General features: G+C 45.5%; 2 protein-coding genes across 4 annotated transcripts in view; both read left to right on the forward strand.

Annotated features, from left to right (window-relative positions):
* The window catches only part of CLTCL1 (clathrin heavy chain like 1), a 57,883-nt gene extending 50,638 nt beyond the window's left edge, over positions 1-7,245 (forward strand). For 2 of the 3 annotated variants that reach the window (XM_061602402.1, XM_061602403.1), the window contains 2 exons: positions 3,556-3,631; positions 5,675-7,245. In XM_061602402.1, the coding sequence (XP_061458386.1) occupies positions 3,556-3,631; positions 5,675-5,790 (192 nt within the window). In that variant the 3' untranslated portion in view covers positions 5,791-7,245. Of the gene's footprint in view, positions 1-3,555; positions 3,632-4,529; positions 4,563-5,674 lie in introns of all 3 variants that reach the window. The other variant, XM_061602404.1, reaches the window with a different exon arrangement.
* A 7,545-nt stretch (positions 7,246-14,790) lies between these two features.
* The window catches only part of SLC25A1 (solute carrier family 25 member 1), a 53,410-nt gene continuing 44,814 nt past the window's right edge, over positions 14,791-23,386 (forward strand). The window contains exon 1 of the mRNA XM_061602861.1: positions 14,791-15,190. Coding sequence (XP_061458845.1) covers positions 15,061-15,190 — 130 coding nt within the window. The 5' untranslated portion in view covers positions 14,791-15,060. The remainder of the gene's footprint in view (positions 15,191-23,386) is intronic.

The following is a 23,386-nucleotide window of genomic DNA, read 5'->3' on the forward strand; positions in this document are numbered from 1 at the left end:
TGCCCCAACTATTGGGGAAAGCTGCCGTCTGAAAAATGTCGACAATATCAAAGTAACTGAGGCTTCTCCTGTGCCCCCTTTAGAGAAGTGGCAAGGCCCCCAACAAGCTAATCTGTCTTGGCGGAAGGAAGGACAGATGAGTGCAAAATGATGTTCTCATCATAAGAACCCCATTACCATTTTTTTACACTTGGGATATTACTGAGTTGTATTCTGATTCTGGTTGGATTTTACAAGTGATAAGTGTCTACTAAATAATTCAGTCTTCCAGAAAGAGCATGCATGATAAGACTGGATTTCAAATAAGAACTAATCTAGTACACAGAGGTTGTAATGAATTGGAGAATGAATGCCCCCTCTCCGTGTAAATACGTTTTAACTTCCCTCATGTAAATGTGTACCTAACGGCAAGATGTGTGTCCCTCTACCAGAAGGCATACCTCCTATTAACAAACCTTGAACGCCTCTTTAAAAAATGTAGGGGTAGAAATGGATATCCCAGTAGATACAAAGGCGGTTAAGCAACAGGCTGTGGGCAGAAGATTCATCCCAAATCTAAAGGGAGCTACCTCTGGTCTGGTAACATCCACAATGAGTGCTGCAGCTCCTGTTAGGAGGATATTGCTATTCTGTTGACAGCCCCGTCATTGATTTTTCTTGGGGGGGGGCAGCAATTTCAAGGCTAGAATAAAACCATTGATTGTAGCTCCAAAGGGCAAAGCTGCTGCAAATGCAGGAGAATGGGTAGCTGCTGAGGAAAACTGGAGCTGCCTTATCCAGTCTCAAGCCAGTACGTAAGATAAATGGTGGCTGGCAGGAATATTATGAAGGAATATTATATATTAGCTTAGAAAAAGGCAGTATGATTGTTGGGGTTAGACCCAGAAAATATATTCCCCCTTTTAAAAAAAAGTGTTTGAATGCAACAGCAGCCAAGATAATTTAGATTTCTTCTCTTAATGGAACCAATTATGTTAATAATATTGAGGTGGCTGCCTGGAGAAAATTAACCTGTTTTGAATTGTTTTAATAAACTGCTCTTCCTCCAAAAATGGGAATCAGAAATACTATATACTATTAAAACAGACCTACAGTGCAATAAAACTAAAAGGAATTCTCCCCTAACCCTACCAAGACATGGAACTGGAAGACTCCCCAAGTCCTTCTGGCATTCACACACTGGCAGGGAAGCTGCTGACTGGCACTTGCACCTATTTGAAGTGCTTACAGGAGTGATCTCTGTTTGGAAAATGTAACTGCAACTTGATCCCTGAATAAGATAGACTGAAGAATTTGTGCTCTCCACCAAATGAATGGCAACTAGTTGAGGGCAAAAACCAACAGCATGAATAATGACTTGGAGGCACATAACAACAACTGGCTTAGCAAACCATTCTTCCAGTCTTGGAAACTTGAATCCTCACAAGAAATAAAGCTCTGACATAGGTCACTTCCTCTTGAGTAAACCTCCTTGATATTTAGGCTGCTCTAAGCAGTGATGAATTTGGGGGGTAATTGGCCACAGAGCAGAAAATTTACTTGTCGCTGCCATCTAGGAACACATACAAAGGATCAGAAAAGGTGGCATTAGAGTGATACATAAAGGAGAGGCAGCCAGGCTGACATGACAGCTTGAACCTAAACAAACTTCTGGGGTGCTTTAAATTCCCGTCAGGGACTTACCTAGTTATCCAAAGCAAAGAGAAATCTTCCTGGGTTGCTAGTATGAGAGGCTGGTAAAGCCTTAATGATAGCTATTAATGCACAAACTCACTAGTTGGCATGACCAGTCTCAGATCAGACAGAATGTTATATTTGATGTCCTGCCAACAAGACTTCTGCTGTTAATCTGGGTGTCGGCAGTGAAATCTTCCTGTGATACCAGTATGAGGCCGAGCAAATTTTTTAGGTGAGGAACTGGTAGAGGGCTCCAGTTCCTCCTAACATCTACTTTTGATCCCATCTTCTTAGCATTGAGGAGGTAGAACAAGCGGTTGAGGACAGGCTTTGCTTTTCAAGCTTAGCCTTGCCTCACGTTCCCACAAACCAAGCAAGTCCTTGAAGAATCGCATGCCCACCCTCGGCCATCTGAAAGCTGTGTGGCAGAGATGGGGACCATGCTGCTCTTTGGTCTTTTCTCCTCCACCCAAGGAGCTGGGTTTAGGAAGTGGAGACACAGGCAGTGTATTGAGTATGTACAAGAAGGCAAAGGGTCAGTGTCTCCCTTCCTCCTGCCTCTGTCTAGTGGTCAGATCACCCTATGGTGGTGGTAGACTGTTATGTCTCTCCCCCCCACACCCTTAAGTACATTGAACTATATCCAGTGTTCTCTGTCCGCTAGTGTGAGGGTGAGTTTTAATGTTGTGCAACAGAGGAAACAAACACTACAGCCATGCTCAGGGATGTAGTTGTCCAGAGTCTCAGGGGGGCTTAGACCCCCTACTTTTTTGGGAGCAGGGTCCCAGCAGAGTCCCTGTGTCTCCAGCATCCTGTGAGCCAGTCAGCATGGAAGAGTTGTGTGTTAGCCACTGATAACAATCTTCTAACATGCTTTCTTGTCCTTTCCTGTTGATTGGAGCCAGTCAGAGTGAAAGGAGGTGAGTTAGCTAATAAGAAGACTCTTTTCAGTAGCTAACTCTCACCTTTCATGCTTTTTGGCTTCTAACAACGTCTGTTGTTGTAGGAGAAGGCATTAACAAGGATCTCGTTCTCAATCCAGTAGCAAAAAAAAAAGGGGGGGTGGCTCTGACTCTCATGAAGGGATCCTGCACTTCTGAATTTGCTACTACACTACTGGTTGCGCTAGTGGAAACTCTTTGCACAACAGACTGCACTCTATCGTGTAGCAAAGTTGCCAGCAGCCTTCTTATGCATTCTGCTGGTGCAACAGTATTCTGCTGTCGCATAACATCTCCCTAGCAGAACAAGTATACTGCTAAGGTACATTGTGGGGGATAGCAGAATGCATCCCATAACCTTTGAAGGGAGGAAGTAATGACATGCACTCAGGGACAGCATTGGGATGAGGCCTAGACTTGCCCCTAGAGACCGTCATACCCAGCATAAGAAGCAGGCTTCATCTCCCCTAAGCAGTCCAGTGCTCTACAGTTGAGTTGGAAAAACACTAGGGGGCTGTTGGAGCAAGCCAGCTGCTAATTTGGGCTAGCCGTGGCTCTTGCTGTTTGATGGAATGTTGGAACTGGCTCTTGCAGATAACATGTTTGGAAGGTGAATGTAGCCTGTAACTCCCTGCTACTCCTTTGTGTGTGTGTGTGAATTTGACCGTCCATTTTGTTTATACCACAAGCTATGCTGTTAAGAAACTTGATCTCTGACAGTTAAGGAAATGCTTGACCTGGGCTCTGTTCTGAAAGCTGATGGCTAGCAGAAGGTTGTGCTAGATTCGCTGACACCCTGAAACATCATGAAGACTGGAATGGAATCTATCTTAGACCTGAAATAACTGGGTGTGGGGCACCTGTACTGTAGAAGGTCACATACTACAGGCTCTAAGAAGTTCCTTCATGAGCATTTCCTGTTCACTTTATAACTTAGGTGGATAAACTTGATGCTTCTGAAAGCCTAAGGAAAGAAGAGGAACAAGTAACTGAACCCACTCCAATAGTATTTGGTAGGTGAAGACTTGTTTTCTTTTTGTTAGGCCCTAACGGGGGGGAAATATATTTTTTTAAAAATTCAAGATTGGTACTTCACTCCCTCTCCCCTCATGTGTTAATGCAGAATCAAAGTACTTGAGATGCCTCCATAGGATCTTACTAAACTTTTGTCAGTGCTACTGACTGTCATGCAATCATCACATTAGAATTCAAAATAGAGGTATTCCAGAAGAAATCCAGTTGATGTAATTTTTCTCTGGCCATTGTAGAACTAGCAATGCAGCACAGTTTGTTTACTGAAGTAAACTTGAGTGTCTGCACTAGGGTTTCCTTCATAGTTATCCGGTGTAGGATACAAATCTAGCGTGTTTGCAGATTCTGGGTCTTTTTCAAACAGGTTTCTTAGGTGCATATATAATAAGCCAGTGTTTGGATAGAACAGTCTTTCACATTTATTTCTTGTTTATGATGTATGAGTGAAGGCTGAGTTCTTAGGTAGATCCAGCCCCTGAAATTTTAGCAGAAATTGCATGGCTGGCCCATTGCAGAAAAAAAATGTATTCACCTACAAAAATTGCTCAGAGCCATCCCAAAGATACGAAATGTTACACCAGAGTTCGTTTGTGCCCCCCTTTTTTTCCCCAGTAGAAAAAAATCTCTCTGCTTGGAATGATTTGCCTTTTTTCTAGAGGTGCAATATCTCAAGATGACAAGGGTATTCTTGGTGCGTCCTCTGATACTCTTCTGAGCTATGGTAGAGGGAAACCTACCTTGCCATGGGTGACGAGGTGAAATCTTCTGGAAAAACAAAATCCCATTAAGGAAGAAAATGGTGCTTCTTTTCCAGAAATGTATATATATATATATATATATATTGTCAAAAGCTAGACTTTATTGACAATTGCATTCTAGGTCCCTCCATTAAAGGAAGTTCATGATGGTGAGGTCAGTTTTCTATTGGGAATGGTTTTAAATGGGAGTTCAGTATTCCCTTGCATGAGGCATGTGTAGTTTTTAGTAGTGTTTTAACAAATGTGTGTCTGGTCTGTGGCAGAATTAATAAGCGTAGGCTGGGGAAATACAACTAACATCTAACTGCAGTGTGTTTAAAATTCTGGCCATGCAGAATGTCTGTACTATGTTTTTGTTTGTTTTGAGCTTTGAAAATTTCCTTAATGTAGTTATTCAGGAGGTAAAAGGTATGATACCAGATAACCAAAACAAACCCACACTCAATCACTGCTTTATCAACAGGAAAGGAGGAGGGAGGAATTTACTATAAAACCCAGACCCCGCAAGCTATTTTTATATAATGTGGGAGCTGTTCATTCAAGTAGTTCTCAGCAACGTCTTGGCAATTTCCCAATCATGAAAAGGGGGCAGGCAGCTTAAATGTGTTGCCTAAATGGCAGTGCAAGGACTGTCCTTTGCCGCTGCCTTGAGTATCTGCCCTCCTTATAAGTCTGGAAGGGGCAGAGTTCAGTAGTTAAGTCTGGAAGGGGCAGAGTTCAACAGCAGAACTATTGATTGCATTTTTTTTTTGCTCTCTCCTCCCCATTTGCCACAATTTGACCCTTGTAAGGTAAATTAGAGGTGACAGTTGCCTTACGTTGCTCGGTGAATTTCATGGCCAAATAGGGATTCAAACCCGGGTCTCCTTCCCCCAAGTCATAGTCTGGTACTCGAGCCACACTGGCTCTCAAAACCATGCAGGAGATCCCAGGTTCAATCCTTGACATCACCAGTTTCAAAAAAAATATATTTGGAATCAATAGTGGGAAAGACTCCCCACCTGATATCCTGGAGCTTCTGCCTTTCAGAGTAGACAGTATTTGGCAAATGGTATAAAGCAGCTTCATGGGATGTTCCGGCTCTTGTTTGTTAGAGCTGGAAGTTTACTCCTGCTTTTTCTGTTTCAACCCTTTTTTGAAACAAAGCAACACAGCCCTGCATTTTGAACTGGGATTGTTGGTTCCGGTTGGGTAGCATGACTTGGGATATACAAAGTCTCTAGCTTCCATGCCACTTAAACAGACTCTCCTTGCCTTCCTTTTCAGGCCAGCAGCTGATGCTAACGGCGGGTCCCAACGCAGTACCTCCGCAGGCAAACTTCCCATATGGATACACGGCACCAGGATTCACCCAGCCACCAGTTTACGGTTTCAATATGTAACTTGCGCTGTGAGACCTCTTAACTGTCTCTGGTCCATCTTCTTCCCATCCCCCCCTTTTTTTTTGTCCAAGAAGGCACAGATGACTCCCTGTGTTGGCTTGAATTGCCTTTGCAATCCCACTCCATTCAGAGACATCCAAAGGACACTGTGTTATTTATTGCTATGTCCTGTTACATTTCAACCTCAAAAAGGGCAGCTTTTTTCCCTCTTGTTTTCATTACTGACATTTTCAAGGCTGTGTCTGAAGCTGCGGCGACACTTCCGCAAGATCAACAACCCAGCAATAACTTCTTGAGGCTGGAAGGGGTGGTGGTGGTGGTGATGGGTGGATGTCTCTCATTGCAGAATCCTCTTGCTGGCCATGTCCATGCTGAGGAACCTCCTAGCACCAAGCTGTTAATGCTCTTATAGTACTGTAACTAACCAAGCACCTACTTAGATAGCAAGGAATTGGGTTCAGAACCCTACTGGTGGGATATGTGAAAACTGTATGTAACTCATACTTCCTCCCCATTTGTTTGTAGTACTGTGCAAAAAGGAAATAAATTAAGTGTATGGGAGGGGGGAATGGCAGAGCAGTTTATAGAACGTTGCAAAAAAAAAAAAAAGCATCTATGCCTTCTGGAATAGTTTTTTTAAAAAATAACTTTCTTGGAGAATAAATTGGATCATACCGCAGAGCAGACACTTCCCAGATTTTTTTTCCTGTAATACATAACAGCTTAAGCATGATAACTCATTGGCATCAAATGGTACACATTTTCAACAACGTAACTTTGGATATGTGACTTATTTTCTTTGTTTTTGACAAGCAAATTTTGGGAGTGTGTTGCCTGGGCAGCCATAGTATTGTAAATGTGTGTGTGTTGCAAAGAGGGCCATGTTGGTATGAAAGGAGCATGAAATATTAGGGAAGGGAGGGTTACACCTGCTTTTGTGACTGGAATTTGGCCCTGAAAGCGAGTCTTCCTGCCTGTGCTGGCTGTATTTGATTTGAAGCTCTAAACCAGGAGTGGGGAACCTGCGGCCTTCTGGAAGTTGCTGGACTGCACCTCCCATCATCCCTCGTGACCGCTGGTCACGCCAACTGATGCTGCTGGGAACTGGAGGCCCAACAACATCTGGAGGACCGCAAGTTCCCCATCTCTGCTGTAAACCCTCTGGGCGTCTGGAGATGCTTTTCAGAAGTGACAACAGTTCAGATTGTGGTTTTTTCCCTGCCTCTGCTAGGATTCTTCGAGGTTAAATGGTCTGCCCATTGCACACTCTTGCTTTTTTCTTCTTCCCGGATAGAGAATGCCAACAAGGATGTACTACTTTGTGCCACTTTTCAGAGACATATATCATTAACATTTTATGTACTTAAAACTAGATAATGTATAATTTATGGCTATGAATCTTGTGCTAATCATGAATATTATGAAAGTCCAATTATAAACATAAACCAAACCGGTGTCCACTGTGTGGTTTGAAATAATGGGGCTGGAGGGGAGATGCTGTGTCAGCTGACTGTGCCTCAAAGGCGGTGCAGGAGGCAACCACACAAAGGGGCATAACACCCACAATCCTTTTCTCGACCATCTTCTAGAAGTTAAGAGGAGGGCCTGTTTCTATGTCAACACTAGAGTAAATGAACTTGGCGCCCATAGCTGTGAAAGTGCAACAGCTTTTCTGCAATGATGAAAGGTGATATAAGCCTCAAATTCTGTGCTAGTAAACTGTTAAGCATCAGATCTGCCAACTGACTTGCATTTTCAGTGATGTGGTTACTGTTAAATGTTCTAAGTCCACCACTACTACTTCCTTAATATTGCCTTCTCTTCTCCCCCTCTCCTCAAGAGAAGGTTAAAAGTTAAAAGCACAGTTCCCATTTATCCATGTTTGAAAGCCATGAACCACAGTGGTATCAATTTGGGAATACTTGTGACTTCATAAGCACCTTTACCAAGTAATACTCCCTTGTAGTGGTGGCAAAGGCACTGGCTTGTGTCTAGAACAGCATAAAAATGGTTGGCTAAAAATTACAAGTTTTTCACACAATAACTATAAACCTCTTTTCCATCCCTGGGCCCTTTTTGATCCTCAGGTCTTTATTCACCCCTGAACAGTTTCCATCGACCTCAGGGGGAATCAATATTGAGCCTGCTCCACGAGCTAGAGGGAGCCCCAGCTGACGAAGCGTCAAGGCCCCAGCTGACAAAGCGTCAAGGCCCCAGCTGACAAAGCGTCAAGGCCCCAGCTGACAAAGCGTCAAGGCCCCAGCTGACAAAGCGTCAAGGCGAGTTAAGCAGCAGAGCGAGTTCGGCAGCAGGGCGAGCATGCCAGGGCCCCCCACTCTGCCCATCTGTTCCCTGACCTCAACCAAACCGCAGTTTCCAACCCATTGATGTAATAAACCTTAAACAAAACTATTCAGGTAAGAAGCCAGCAGGGGTGGGGGGCTTTCCAGTGTTTTGCACTGCCTGCAGCATGTACGACTATCTGCCTGTTGGACAGAAGTCGTGGGTGTGCTCTCGGTGCAATGAGCTCCTGGCTCTCCGGGAACGACTTCATTTCCTTGAGGCCAAGGTGGCTGACCTGGAAAAGCTGAGAGAGACAGAGAGGAGGCCTTCAGGGACGTTATAGCTGTGTCCCACTCCAAGGATGATAGCTCTTCTGCTATCATGGAGAACGATGGTCTCAAGGAAGGAGAGCATCCAGCTGAGGAAGAGGGAAACGATCCCTTAGAAGGGACCCATTCCTTGGGGGATGAGCAGCTATCCACTCGTGCCGAGGATATATCTCCAGGGGGTGGAGGGATCCTTGTAGTGGGTGATTCGATCATTAGGAACATAGACAGTGGGGTGTGTGATGGGCGTGTAGACCGCAAGGTGTTTTGCCTGCCTGGTGCGAAGGTTGTGGATATCGCCCGTCGTTTAGATAGTTTGGTAGACAGTGCTGGGGAGGAGTCAGTGGTCGTGGTGCACGTTGGCACCAACGACATGAGGAAATGCAGCCGTGAGGTCCTGGAAACAAACTTTAGGTTGCTAGGTAGGATGCTGAAAGCCAGGACCTCCAAGGTGGCTTTCTCTGAAATGCTACCGGTTCCACGCGCAGGACCAGCCAGACAGGCCCAGCTTTGCAGTCTCAATGCGTGGATGAGACGATGGTGTTGGGTGGAAGGGTTTAGATTTGTTAGGCACTGGGGAACATTTTGGGACAAGCCGGGCCTGTACAAAAGGGACGGGCTCCACTTGAACCAGAATGGAACCAGACTGCTGGCACTTAAAATTAAAAAGGTAGCAGAGCAGCTTTTAAACTGACTGAGGGGGGAAACCCGACAGGAGCTGAGAAAGGTCCGGTTCGGAATAAACCTCCCCCCTGGGATAAAAACCAAAGAAATGATGAAATTTTAAAAGGGGTAGGCCTAGAAGTAGGCATTGTGAGAGCAGAGGCACAGGATATAAATTCAGAAGAGCAAAATTACCACAGGCCTAACCACAAGTGCCAAAGACACTTGAAGAGAGACACTGCTTACAAGTGCCTGTACGCTAATGCTAGGAGCCTGCGAACCAAGATGGGAGAACTGGCTTGGTCTTAGAGGAGAGCATTGATATAGTGAGCATAACGGAGACCTGGTGGAATGGAGAAAACCAGTGGGATACGGTTATCCCTGGATATAAACTATATCGGAAGGACAGGGAAGGACGTATTGGTGGCGGAGTCGCTCTATACGTGAAAGAAGGCATTGAATCCAGCAAGCTCGAAACCCCAAAAGAGGCGGACTCCTCCACAGAATCGTTGTGGGTGGTGATACCATGCCCCAGGAGGGATTTAATACTGGGAACGATCTATCGTCCCCCTGATCAAAATGCTTAGGGAGACCTTGAGATGAGATATGAAATTGAGGAAGCATCCAAACTAGGAAATGTGGTAGTAATGGGTGACTTCAACTACCCGGACATAGACTGGCCGCATATGTGTTCCAGTCATGACAAAGAAGCAAAATTTCTAGATATTCTAAATGACTATTCCCTAGACCAGTTGGTCATGGAACCGACCAGAGGGACGGCAACCCTGGACTTAATCCTCAGTGGGGACCAGGACCTGGTGCGAGATGTGTTGTCGAACCGATTGGGAGCAGTGACCATAGTGCTATTAAATTAAACGTACATGTAAATGGCCAATTGCCAAGAAAATCCAACACGGTCACATTTGACTTCAAAAGAGGAAACTTCACAAAAATGAGGGGATTGGTAAAAAGAAAGCTGAAAAACAAAGTCCAGAGGGTCACATCACTCGAAAATGCTTGGAAGTTGTTTAAAAACACTATATTAGAAGCTCAACTGGAATGCATACCACAGATCAGAAAAGGTACCACCAGGGCCGGTTATGGTACTGATAGTATACCCTAGGGACACAGAACGTTGCCTTATGGGGAATCGAACCATTGGTCCATCTAGCTCAGCATTGTCTACCTTGATTGGCTGTGGCTCTCCAGGGTTTCAGAGACCCTCTCCCAGCCCTACCTGGAGATGCTGGGGATTGAACCTGGGACCTTCTGCATGCAAGACAGACGCTCTGTCACGGAACTACAGTACTTCCCTCTGTGCTTCATTAAGGCTAACTGAGAGTTCTGGGAAATGTGATAACATGGAGTTACAGAGGAATGCTTTAAAGGCAAAGGCCATTAATGGGAGACATTATTATCATCCTTTATTAAATTTATATCCCGCCCTTCCTCCCAGTAGGAGCCCAGACATCAGGAGGAAGATGCCTAGTTTGTTTTGCATGCTATAATCAAGGCTGCTGCCTTTAGCCTGAGTTTGTATCTCCCAGACGTATCTTCCCTAAGGCACGCTAGGAGGCAGCACCTACTTGGAGAGTGACTGGCTTTAGCCCTTAAAATGGAAGTCAGGATGTGAATAAAGGACTCCCTCTTTCCCTGCCTGTTTCCAGCTCAAGGAAGTGACCTGCTTCATAGCTGGTGTGTGGACCTTTATGCGCAAGAGTAACAATATCGCACATTTCACATTTTCAGAGTGCGTTGTGTTTTTCATTCATCAGTTTTTATTTCTCACTTATACATAATACAGAATGCATTACTATGATCACAAAAACGACAGATTTAGAAAATACAGCATCTAATTTGTCCAAAGGGAGGGCGTTTTATAATATCCTTGCTACATACATAGTATATCAGGAAATCTAGAAGAAATTTTCCAAACTTCATCATCGGAAGCAGCAGATAAAATATTTCCTGGGAACTGTCCATCCATCTGCCTATTTATATGTCACGAATGGCCACCACACTTCCAAAAATGCCACTGGATCTGCTTCTCCCCTCAGCATCTACAACTGGTGGTTTATCTTTTCAGAAATGGCTACAAAAAAGACTTTCTAAATCAATTATATAATTGGTAGGTCAAAATATCTTTCCAACTCTGGGTGACGACCAATCTTGCAGCCTCCAATAAATGAATAATTCATTGTCTTACAAAGTATATCCACATTTTGGTCCTCAAAAATAGAAAACAAACACAACCAGGAGTCCAAAAATATATCTGGACCAATAATTAAACTTAACAACTGAGTCCCAGAACTCATAAGCATGTTTGAAATCCCAAATCATGATATTAAGAGCCCCATCCCGAACAAACAGTCAAGGAATACCTAAATCATTGAACGAATTCAAATGTCCACAGCCTGATGAACTGTATCCTAGAGTATTGAAGGAACTGGCTGAAGAACTCTCATAACTGCTGTTTATTATCTTTGTGAAAATCGTGGAGAACTAATGTTGTCCCTATCTTCAAAAAGGGCAAAAAAGAAGAACCTGGGAACAACAGACTAGTCAGCCTGACATCAATCCCTGGGGAAATTCTGGGGCAGATTATAAAGCAGTCAGTCCGTAAACACCTTGAAAAGAATGCAGTGATTACTAGAAGCCAACATGGATTCGTCAAGAACAAATCCTGCCCAACTAATCTTACCTCATTTTTTGATTGGATAACCTTCCCTGGTAGACTGTGGGAATGCTGTGGACATACCTGGACTTCAGCAAAGCTTTTGACAAAGTGCCCCATGATGATTAGCAAGCTAGCTAAATGTGGGCTGGATGGAACAACTATCAGGTGGATCCACAGTTGGCTACAGAATCGTAAGAGTGCTTATCAATGGTTCCTTCTCAAACTGGAGCGAGGTAACAAGCAGGATACTGCAGGGCTCAGTCCTGGGTCCAGTGCTCTTCATTTTTATTGAATGTCTTGGATGAGGCTGTGCAGGGAATGCTTATCAGATTTGCAGATGATATGAAAACCTGGGAGGGAAGAGTGCTCTTGCACCCAGGTCCTGCTTGCAAGCTTTTCATAGGCATCTGGTTAGCCACTGTGAGAACAGGATGCAAGACTAGATAGGTCTTTGGTCTGATCTGTGTTCTAATATTGTTAACAGTGAGAAGATATATTTTACTTTGCTTACAGAGCTACTGGGCATGCTGTAAAGCAGGTGTGGCGAAACTTTGGCCCTCCAGATGTTGCTGGACTACAACTCCCATCATCCCAGGTTATTGCCCATGCTTGCTAGGGCTGATGGGAATTGTAGTTCAGCAACACAAACTGTTAGAATTGCTTGTTAATGTTTTGTTTTAATGTATTTTAAGGCCTGTTTTTATGATGTTTTAAAGTGTTTTTAGCGTTTCTGTTTGCCGCCCTGGGCTCCTGCTGGGAGGAAGGGCGGGATATAAATCAAATAATAAATAAATAAAAAACATCTGGAGGACCAAAGGTTCCCCTCTCCTCACCTAACGGTAAGGCTCTGCTCAGATGGTTTTGATCAACTGTGCCTTTGGTATAAAGAAGAACTGAAATCCCATCCATTTGGGTACCAATGGCTCTGTTGCATTATTTCTGCTACTATATCTTTGTTTTAAATGCATTGGGATGTTATTTATTCCTGCATTTCCTCCAAGGACCTCAAGGGTGATTTAACTGGGTTCTTTCCCTATTTTATCTTTACAACAACCTGGTGAGGTAGGTTCGGCTGAGGGAGTGTGCCTTAGGCTGCAATCTAGTACATGTCTGCTCAGAAGTAAGCTCCATTGGGTTCAATGGGACTTACACCCAGGTAAGAGTGTTTTGGATTGCAACCTGAGCCCAAGGTTCTTGGCCTAAGTGGATTGGAACCCTGGTCCCTTCAGGCCTAGTGTGAGATTCTAATGCAGGGCTTGGCAACCTTTTCCTTCTGGGGCCCACATGGCAGTGGGGGGCAGGGGCAAAAGCAGACAGCAATGGATGTAAATTTTAGCTCTGTACAAGTAGGCTACTTTCTACACTCACCCTCTTCTGACCTCCATCCAAACAATCAAGAATCAGTACCGGAGTTCAAGGACGCATTTAGGCCTGGCACAACCACTCAAGGAAGGTGCAAAGCAGGGCCAGCAGGGGGTGTGGCCTGGGGCTTGTGGAGAGCTCCAAGGGCCAGACAGGGAGGCCTGGAGGGCCCCCTTTTGCCCCTAGGCCGGAGCTTACCCATCTCTGCTCTCATTTTCTTGTTTGTGTTTTTCATCTATTTTATGAGAGTCTTATTTTGTGAGACAGACACACAGGAATATCATTTTTAAAACAACAAAAAATAAATTCAGTGCTGAGTCCAGCATTCAGGCATGGCGCATGGAGTGGGGTGGTGGTGGTGGTGATCCTGCGGCAGTAATCACTACCATGCGAAGCTGTGTGTTAAAATTTAAGTTTAGTTTGTAAATAAAAGTGAGATGCAAATTTGATTTTTTTAAAAAAAAAAACCCCATTGCATATGTGTCAATGTCAGATCTGAAATTGAGCACCTCCCTCTGCAGAAATTTCCATGCCACCTTAAATGGTATTTCTTTCAAGAACTGTAGCAGCAGCAGATGATTTAGGAAGACAGAAAGCTACCTTCTGGCCACACAACTAGCCCACCTAGTCCAATGTGGCCAGCTCTGACCGGCAGTGGCTCTTCAAGGTCTCAAGCAGAGGATCTTTGCCATCACTTGCCATAAGTGCCTTCAACATGGATTTGTAGAAACAACCTGGGAACATAGGCGGGTGCCTTCCCGGGAGTCAAACCATTTGTCCCTCTAGCTGAGTTTTGTCTGCATTGAGTGGCTTCAGCACTTCAGGGTTTCAGACAGGAGTCTCTCCCTCAGCCCTGCTTGGAGATGCCGGGGATCTCACTTGGGGCCTTCCGCATGCAAAGCAGATCTTCTACTGCTGAGCTATGGTCATTCACTATATACTGTGTCCGAACATTCATGTCGGTCATGGATGGCGAACTTACAGCCCTTCAGGTTTTTATGGATTCTAACTCCCATCATCCCCAGCCAGCACGGCCAGTCACCAGGGATGATGGGAGTTGTAGTCAACAGCACCTGGAGGTCCAGACTTCCCCCATCCTTAGACTAGCTCAACCGTCTACACTGACCGGCAGCGGCTCTTCAGGGTTTCAGGCAGGGGCTTCTCCCAGCCCAATTGGAGGTGCCAGGGATTGAACCTAGGGCCTTCTACATGCAGAGCAGGTGCTCCACTTCTTCCCCTAAAAAGAAGCTACCTTCCACTGAGTCAGATCGTTGGGTCCATCCAGCTCAGTATTGTCTGCACATCACTTCAGGGTTTGAGCCATGGGGACCTCCCCCCTGGAGATGCAGGGGTTTAGAATCCGGGGCCTTCTGCATGCAAAGCAGGTGCTGTAACCGCTGGGCCACTTTTCCATGCAAAGCAGGAGGTCCTTTGTTCCAGGCAGTTCCTTCATCAACATCATTTTCTGCCAGCCCTCTTTTCTTTCGCAAACAACAGCAACGCAGAAACATGCTACAAGCCACCCTAGCCCAGGTCGCCGGCTCAGATCGCACAAGGCGAACAATCACCCCTCCCCTGCAAGCGTGCTGCTGGCGGTGGTAGGTGGTTTTTTTTTTGTTTTGCTCGCCCCTCCTTAAAAGCGCATGTCAGCTGCAAGGCTGTGACGTTGCGTGGCAAGCGGCCGCCACACCTCCGCTTGGGAAAAAGGGGGCGGTGGCCCGGCTCTGATGATCGGCCCTCCCCCTGCATATAGCAAGCCTGGCTGGGGAGCGCCGGCGGCTGCAGGACTTTGTGGCAGAGATCTGGCTTGTCTCTCCCCCTCCCTCCTTTACTCCAGGATCGACTCCCCCGAGTCACATTTGCAGCCCCTTGCAAAGAGCTGCGCTTTGCAAACTGCCTCCCCAACAGCCCCTTCCTCTCCGGGTCCCGTTTGTGTCTCGCTCTTGTGGCTCCACGATTATGTCTCCATCCTCCTCCTCCTCGACGGCACCGTCTTTCGTTAACCCTTTCCCCAGACCGCGCTGCCTGGCTGCAGCAGCTCCGGCGGGCAAAGCGAAACTTACCCATCCGGGCAAAGCTATCTTGGCAGGTAAGCAAACGGGGGGGGGGAAGAGAGAAGCAAAACTGCGAGCAAAACCAGTGTGGATTCTGTTTAGTTGCAACCGGGCTGCGGGGGAATTTGTTGTTCACGGGGTGGCTGCTTTTGGATTTATTTTTATTTTACGGGCAACCAAAACTGCACGCTGCGTGGGGTTCATTTCCCTCCCAGTCGCGTCTTTTTTCACCCACCCACCCCGTCTCTGGTAAAGTTTCTAACTCAACTTCCCGCTTCAAAGAGATTTGTGGAAACTTGATCGCGCCACTTTTGTGTTGGGTTTGTTTGGAGAGATCTTTCCGCGCGTGTGTGTGTGTGCAAGATCCCTTTTTAAAAGCAAGCTGGGCTGGTTGAGGGATTCGTGCAAAGATCAAACTGGGCCACTTTGGCTCTGTTAATGTGTGTCTGTTTCGCTGCCTGCCTGCCTGCCTTTTTGCAACCGGTAGTAGATAAAACAACAAGCTCCTCATCCCCTCCGCCCCTCCCTTCCCCGGGTGTGTTGTTTGCTGCTGTTAGGAGCTGATTGGTGGGTTGGAATGGGCTGCCCTCTGTAAGCCGTTCTGCTGTTCGCTTCCCTGATAGATGCCCTAAGTTCCTAGTCCCTGAGGTTCCCTTGTCTCCCGCGGGCAGCTCCTCTGAGCCTTGAGACCAGCGGCATGTCAAGTGGGACAGTTAATGGGTTTTATTGTGGATGGATTCTGCAACATGTTCTTGAAGCAATAACTGTGCATTAGCGATGGATTTGTTCTGCAAAGCTTTCACTTTCTTGCTGTCTGGAGGGGCTAAAGTGAAACAAAAGAAGGACAGCACCCCCCAGCCCACTCTAGCGTGTGTGGTGTGAAAAGTTAGGCGGTGTCATCAGGAAGTTAACAGGAGCTTCACCAGTTGGAAATGAAGCTGTATTACCACCCCAAAACTTTGGCAGGTGCTAATGCTATTGAAAGCGGGAATCTTGTTGGGTGCTCGATTCCTAGAAGGGCCAAGTATTCCTTGAATGTTTAACCCAATTTAGTGGAGATTACCAAACGTCCTCCCCATGGACAGGGGTGTAGTCGTCCAGGGTCTCGGGGGTCTTACACCCTTTACTTTTTTGGGAGCAGGGTCCCTATGTCTTCAGCATCCCACGAGCCAATCAGCATGAAAGGCGAGCGTGTTAGCCAATGAGAAGAGTCTTCAAATATGCTCCCTTGCCCTTTCCTGCTGATTGGAGCCAATTGGAGCGAAAGGAGATGAGTCAGCCATTGAGCAGACTCTTCTCAGCAGCCAACACCCTCCCCTTTTATGCTTATTGGCCCCTAGGGACATCTTGTCGTTATGGGAGAAGGCATTAGCAAGGATCTCATTCTCAACCCAGCAGCAATATAAGGGGTGTGTGTGGCTGTGACTATCATGAAGGGACCCTGCGCTTCTGAATTTGCCACTACACTGCTGCCCATGGATCTCTTGAAAATTGTTGAGGGTCTTGGCAGACCACTTAATGATTCCTCTGCCTGTTGTAGCAATTGTAACGCGCTGTCCTGGATGCTGTATGATTTTTATTGCTTATAGTTAATTGTATTGTAGTCCGATTTGCCTTCCATAGAATTCAAATTGTATGATAAGCTGCAACATGAGAAAGAAGAGATTCAGTGAAAATACAATTAAAACCCAATATTAATATTTATTTGAACATGTCAAGGACCACCTGAATGAAGTTCGTGGACTGCTGGTTGTCTCTGGACAACAGATTATTCTGGACATAGATATCTGGCTGCTTCAAAAGACTTGCCTGGCTGTCTGTGTTCCTAGGATACTGCTTTGGAGAGCCTTGAATGGTGGTCAAAACGACTATTGGTCGAAGACAGAGGGTTGTATTCAACTAAGTCCAACTCGGAGTAAACCCACTAAATTAATGAACTTAGTTAGTCATGTCTGTTAACTTCAGTGGGTCTACTCTGAACAAGACTAACAATGAATTCCAGCCAGATTTTATTTTATTTTTTAGGAAATGCATAGACAGCCATGTTTCCAGGTCAGTTTGTGTAAAAACAGGATCAAAATACTGGTTCAGAAATGCAATAATAAAACAAACACAGTAGCAGCAGAGGGGGCCCTCTTGATAGTTCTACCACCCTCAGAAGTTTAGGGTGGTGGTGGCCCAGGACAGGGCCTTCTCTGTGGCAGCCCCCAAGTTATGAAATACTTTCTCAACAGAGGTGTGCCTGCCACCTTTCGTTTCATAGTTCCTGTTGTATGCTGAAGATGCACCTTTTTGCCCTGGCTTTTGACACCAAGATGTATATTTCTTTGGACCCACCCTGGCCTTGTGACTGTAATTTGTTTTAAATGTTGTGTTTTAAATTATGACCTGCCATGGGACCTTATGGTGAAGTGAAATCTAGATGATGATGATGATAATAATAAATGAAAACTTTAAAGGCCTAGGCAAATAAGCATATTTGCTTGGTGCTAATGAGACAGCTCGATGGAAAATGCTGGCGTTAACCTTTAATACCCTAAAGGGGTTGGGACCAAGTTATTTGAAGGGCTGCCTCCTCCCATACAAATCTGTTTGGTCCTTAGAGTCCCTGTGCACGTCAGACTGATGGGTATTACAGGTGGGGCCACTTCAGTGGTGGCCTCAGGGTTTTTTTTAAACTCTTATCTATCTGTCTATCTTCAGACTGTACCCCAGGGGTTCTTGGAGAACGGGGGAAAAAAGCCATAGCTCTGTAGTAGAGCACTTGCTTTGCATGCAGAAGGTCCCATGTCCAATCCCCGGTGTCTCCAGGTAAGGCTAATAAAAGCTCCTATCTGGAGTCCTGCAGAGCTGCTGCCAGTCAGTGCAGACCAGAGGTGTGGAACCTCAGGCTCGGGGTGTGTGTGAAATGCGACCCTCCCGGCCTCTCTATTTGGCCTTGGAGCTCTCGTTAGGCTGTCCTCCTCACTGCTCTTGTTTCACACCCTTCTGGAGTGTTTTTCCTGGCTGGAATGTGAACTCTGAGAATGCCTTTTGCTTCTCTGGATAGAGAGGGTATGTGTGAATGTGTGTAGAAACTAGCCTCCTATGCAAAGGTAAAATTTTCATTAATTGCGCCACTCCCTTTTGCCTCTGTCCCCACCCACCACTGGCATGCACGTGGCCCCCGGAAGATTGCCCAGAAAGCAACACGGCCCTCGGGTTGAAAAAGGTTCCCTAACTCTACCATTCAGAATACTGAGTTAGATATATATTCCCCACTTACCTCGGAGTGAGCCCCAGTGAATTCAGTAGGGCTTGCTTCTGAGTAGACATAGCTAGGATTGCACTGTTAGACGCTTAGTCTGTTGCTTCTAATAGCATGGGAGGGTGATTACCAGGACGCTATGGGAAGTGTAGAGACGGACGAATCGTTCAATTTTAGTTGATCTCAATTTCTCATCTTTCCAGGCCAAAATAAAGTTCTCCATGTTATGACATCAGTTTGTGATTTTTTATTTTTAAAGTCCACATGAAAATTGCTTGGCATTTTAGTGCAAATTTTTCCTAATATACACATTTTTTGTATACAGTTTTGCTCAATATACACATTTGCTTCTCGGCCTTTTAGCTAAGATCAAGTGTGGTGTGTGTACACATTTGCAAACAATTCCCCCGAGATAATGCATTTAATATGTTATTTTCGCTCTCTCCTGATACACACATTTTTGTACACATTATTTAGTTGGAGAATTGCATTGACAAATTCAGAAAAGGGCGAATTTCGAAGCTTAGCTGTGTGTCGGTCTCTGTATAGTTTTGCAAGGTTCGAATTAGGTTTGCATTAAAATCCTTGGGCATGCTGGCTAGGGCTGAGGAAGCTGTCATTCAGAACCTCTGGAGGTCACCATGTTGGCCAGGACTGATAGGGACGTAGGAAGCTGCCTTATGCAGAGTAAGACCCATTGGTCTGTCTAGCTCAGTATTGAGTATTGTTTATACTGACTGGCAGCAGAGTTTCAGGCAGGAGTCTCTCTCCCAGCCCTACCTTGAGATGCCAGGGGTTCAACATGCTCTACCCACTGAACTATGGCCCTTCGCTGATGCTTTCAACTGCTAATGCCCATTAATAGATGTCCTGTGTAAGTCTGTTGAATTTCCTTTTAAAGCTGTTTCATCCTATAGGATGACTCCACTCTCTCGAGCCTTGTGTGAATATTTAAGCCGAGATAGATTTTTTTGGGGGGGGGGGGAGGAAGGATGCCCTAACTCATATTTCCTTCTACAAATTAGAATGCATATTCTCCCTAATTTTAGAATTGTTTCAGCACTCCCAGCGACGGATGCTGGGGAGTTTGTGTTTTCACACCAGTCCTGTGCTGTTGAACGGACGGCTGTTTGGGGGGGGGGGGAAGGGGCTTCTCTCCCCCACGTAAAGCAAATTGTGGAAGATCTGAAAGCAAATGGGGAGTCTGGCTAGCATTCTTCCAGGGTTTAATTGCATTAAACAAGTGGGTGCTGCCAGAGAAGGCAATCAGCAGCGTTCTTGCCAGCAGGGAGCCATCATTCCTTTTAGGCAGTGGAAATTAGTTCAGAGATGCCTTCATCTGGTTATAAATGCTTCATATCTAACTCTATGGAGCAAACGCTGCAATGGTCAGGAACAGAGGAAGCTGTCTTTGTATTGAACCAGACCATGAGTCCATCCAGCTCAGTAATGTCTACTGACAGCAGCTCTCTGGTGTTTCAGACAGGAGATATTCCCACTCTTTCCTGGAAATGCCGGGAATTGAATCGGGGACCTTCTTGCATGCAAAGCGAATGCATCTATCACTGAGCTATGGGCCTTCCCCTAATATAAGATGTGAAGTCAGGCCAGTGCTCCATCCAATGCAGTATTGTCCACATTGACTGTCAGCAGCCCTCCAGAGTTTCAGGCAGGGAGTCTCACCCAGCCAAGAAGTTGCCCAGTGTGTAATGTTGTGGGCACCCCAGTCTCTGAGTGGTGAGACTTCAGGGGTTCCAGTTCTTACTCAGAGTTTTGTTTCCTTGGAATGAAGGTCAGCAGAGACTGTGGTGTCTTTAGGATGTATTTTATTGTTGTTGTTGTTGTTTCCATTTATAGACTGCTTACTATCTGAAAGATCTCAGAGTGGTTTACAATAGAATACACAAGGTACAATAAAAGACATATCAAATTAATTTACAAAGCAAAACACATAAACAATATCCATAAACATATACATACAGTATAAAAGTCAGAATTCACCAAGGGAAGCCTGTAAGCTGCCCTCCCTGCTGTATGAAAGTGTCAGAAAACTGAAATTATGTTGACCATGGAGGAGGGCGACAAGCAGGTAAAAGGTTATCGTTCCCCTGGTGCGGCTTGCTGCCGTCCCTCTTGCCTCTCCTTCCTCCCGGGGGGTGGGTGGGACGGCCCGGCGGCTGTGAGTCTCCAGGACTCAAGCTTCGGCGGGCCTGTGTGTCTGTTGTTCTGAAGGTGGAGTATCTCTCTGGGAGGCACATGTATACCACCTCCAACACTCTAATAGATCTTGCTTCCCTATTAGGCTTCTAGGGGTGGCTTCCCATGGCTGTAGCTTGGGGTTCAGCACACAGAGCAAGGCAGGGCTCTCTGTCTGTCTGTCTCTTCCAGCTCCACAGATGAAAAACACACAAAAGAACTACCTCTTCCCCCTAGGATGGGAGGATGTGTTCCAGCCAGGTGAAAGGGAAGGGCTACCCTCGTTCCTATGGCAACACCTGTGCTCTCCACCAAGTCTCCAGACATGTAAATCAGGCCCATCAACTTGACCAAAACCTGGCTTGGGCAATACAGCAGGTCTCTCAACCACAGAATTCAAGGCTTGGAGGGTTCCCACAGACATCATCCAAACCACCACCCCCGGTCCTATAAAAATATATACACTTTTATATTTGTGTTACCAATTTAGCGTTACATCATTCTAGCTTTTCTGATCCCAGTGTGTTTGTTACTGTTGTGCTTGTGATGGGACATAATTTCCTTTTGTCTAGCCTCTGTTATCCATGCAAGACAGGTGCTCTACCACTGAGTCAGGTCTTTTCCCATTGCAACCAGTACCTTTGCTTGGCTTTTACCTTTCTGTATCTCATGGAGGTAGTGGTTAAACCCATTTCCTTTGAGGAGGGATCTTGACAGTTGTCTGCACATGTGTGGTTTGGAATGATCCACCACCCTCCCACGAGTTACCAGGCACCTCTGTCTGACAGCTGGCTGACGTTACAAGCATGTACCCATCATTTTTCAGTTTGGAAGGGTTGGCGCTGTGAATATAAAAGAGGATTCTCCTTTACATGCCCAGAAAACATTTAAAGGAACGGTTCTCATGAGAGTTCATGCTGTGTCCTGAATCTTGATTTGTTGATCTGGCAGAATTTTGGGCTAGTTTTGGGTGAGGAGTGGTATGCAAGGATTAGGAGAAAGATTCATAGGGGGAAGAAACAGGGAATCTATAAGATGTGGCTTTTGGTGGGCAAGTGAGTGCAGAGTGCATACAGCAAAATGGTTGTCAGAAAGGATTGATTGTAGCTGTGAAGAGAACAAAGACTGCCTTGAAAAGCTGAGTTTGTACATAGCCTAGTCCTGGGCAATTCAGATTTTCAGCTGCCAAGGAATGCTTTTTAGTCTGACCCATCCATCAAGGATCCTTTGCATAAGAAGAACCCTGCAGGATCAGGCCAGTGGCCCATCTAGTCCAGCGGCCCATCTAGTCCAGCATCCTGTTCTCACAGCGGCCAATCAGATGTCCTCTTGGGAAGCCCACAGGCAGGACCTGAGTGCAAGAGCATTTTCCCCTCCTGTAGTTCCCGTCTGGTATTCAGAAGCTGCCTCTGACAGTGGAGGTAGAACATGAATTTGTCTAATCCTCTTTAAAGCTATCCAAGTTGGTGGCTGTCACCGCCCACTGTGGGATGGAATTCCATAGTTTGCATGTTACAGAGGATTCTGTGATGGGTTTCAGATACGCTTTCTTCATATGTGGCCTCTTGGGCATTACCCTTGCTTGCACAAATGGAGAGTGCACCTTTGAACCCTGCACTCCATTCCAGCTGTTCTTTATAGAGAAGGATGGATAATGGTGAACAAAGAGTCTACTTTGGGGCAATCCATAGGCCGATAACAATAATCCTAAGAAAATCCTAAGAGAAGCCCTGCTGGCTGATTCACTGCTTGTAGTGCTAGGGATGGGGGAGAAAATTTGCTTTGGTTTGCTGCAATTTACTGAGAAACTACCCAATTTGCACTTCTCAAACTAATATGTGAACTGAAACACAGCAGTCCTTCAAAATTTAATCTTGTTAGATTACTGCAATGCATTATATGTGGGGCTGCCTTTGAAGACAGTTTGGAGACTGCTGCTGGTGCCAAATTCAGCCGCCAGACTGTTCATCGGAATAAGATGGTTTGAGCACATAATACCAATTCTGGTGCAACTGCACTGGCTACCAGTTGCTTTCCGGGCTCAATTCAAAGTTTTGACCTATAAAGCCTTATATGGCTCAGGACCCCAATATCTCAAAGACTGTCTCTCCCTTTATGTACCAACCTGGACTCTGCACTCTGCATTGGAGGCCCTTCTTCGTATGCACCCTCTGAAGGAGGTGTGGAGAGTGGCAACACAAGTACTGGCCTTGTCAGTGGTGGCCCCGTTTGGAGGTACACCTGGCACCATCATTATCCATCTTTAGGCACCAGACAGAAACATTTCTCTTTTCCCAGGCATTCGGTTCTTAATTTTGGAGGCCTTCTGTTGTGTAGCCTTCCTAGCCTTTTGTACTGTTTTTTGTTTTTAACTTCTTATATATTTTTCATCTTTTACTTTTTTTTATTAACTGTAAGTTGCTTTGAGTGTGTGCGTGTGTGTAGAAAAGAGGCTAACAAATTTAATAAATAAATCAATAAATTTGCGCGTGTTCGAATTTTGGCAGTTCAATTCTTCAACCAATCATTGTGTACAGAAATGCATTATATTAGGGCACAGGGTGCATAACATGCATAAGTTGCTGCACAGTTTGAAGGATGGCTGCATGTCAATTCACATTGTTTTGGAAAGTGCAAATTAGGAAGGTTCACCATTGAATGCGAACTGCATTGAATTTCCTCCCTTCCCTATTCTTCAAACAGTGCATTGTTGAACTACGCTACGATGAGATATTGTGATGTCTTTAAAGGGGGTTTATACACATTTATGGAGTGAAAGGCTATCAAT

This window comes from Rhineura floridana, chromosome 19 (assembly GCF_030035675.1).
Source record: "Rhineura floridana isolate rRhiFlo1 chromosome 19, rRhiFlo1.hap2, whole genome shotgun sequence".
Lineage (NCBI taxonomy): Eukaryota > Metazoa > Chordata > Lepidosauria > Squamata > Rhineuridae > Rhineura > Rhineura floridana.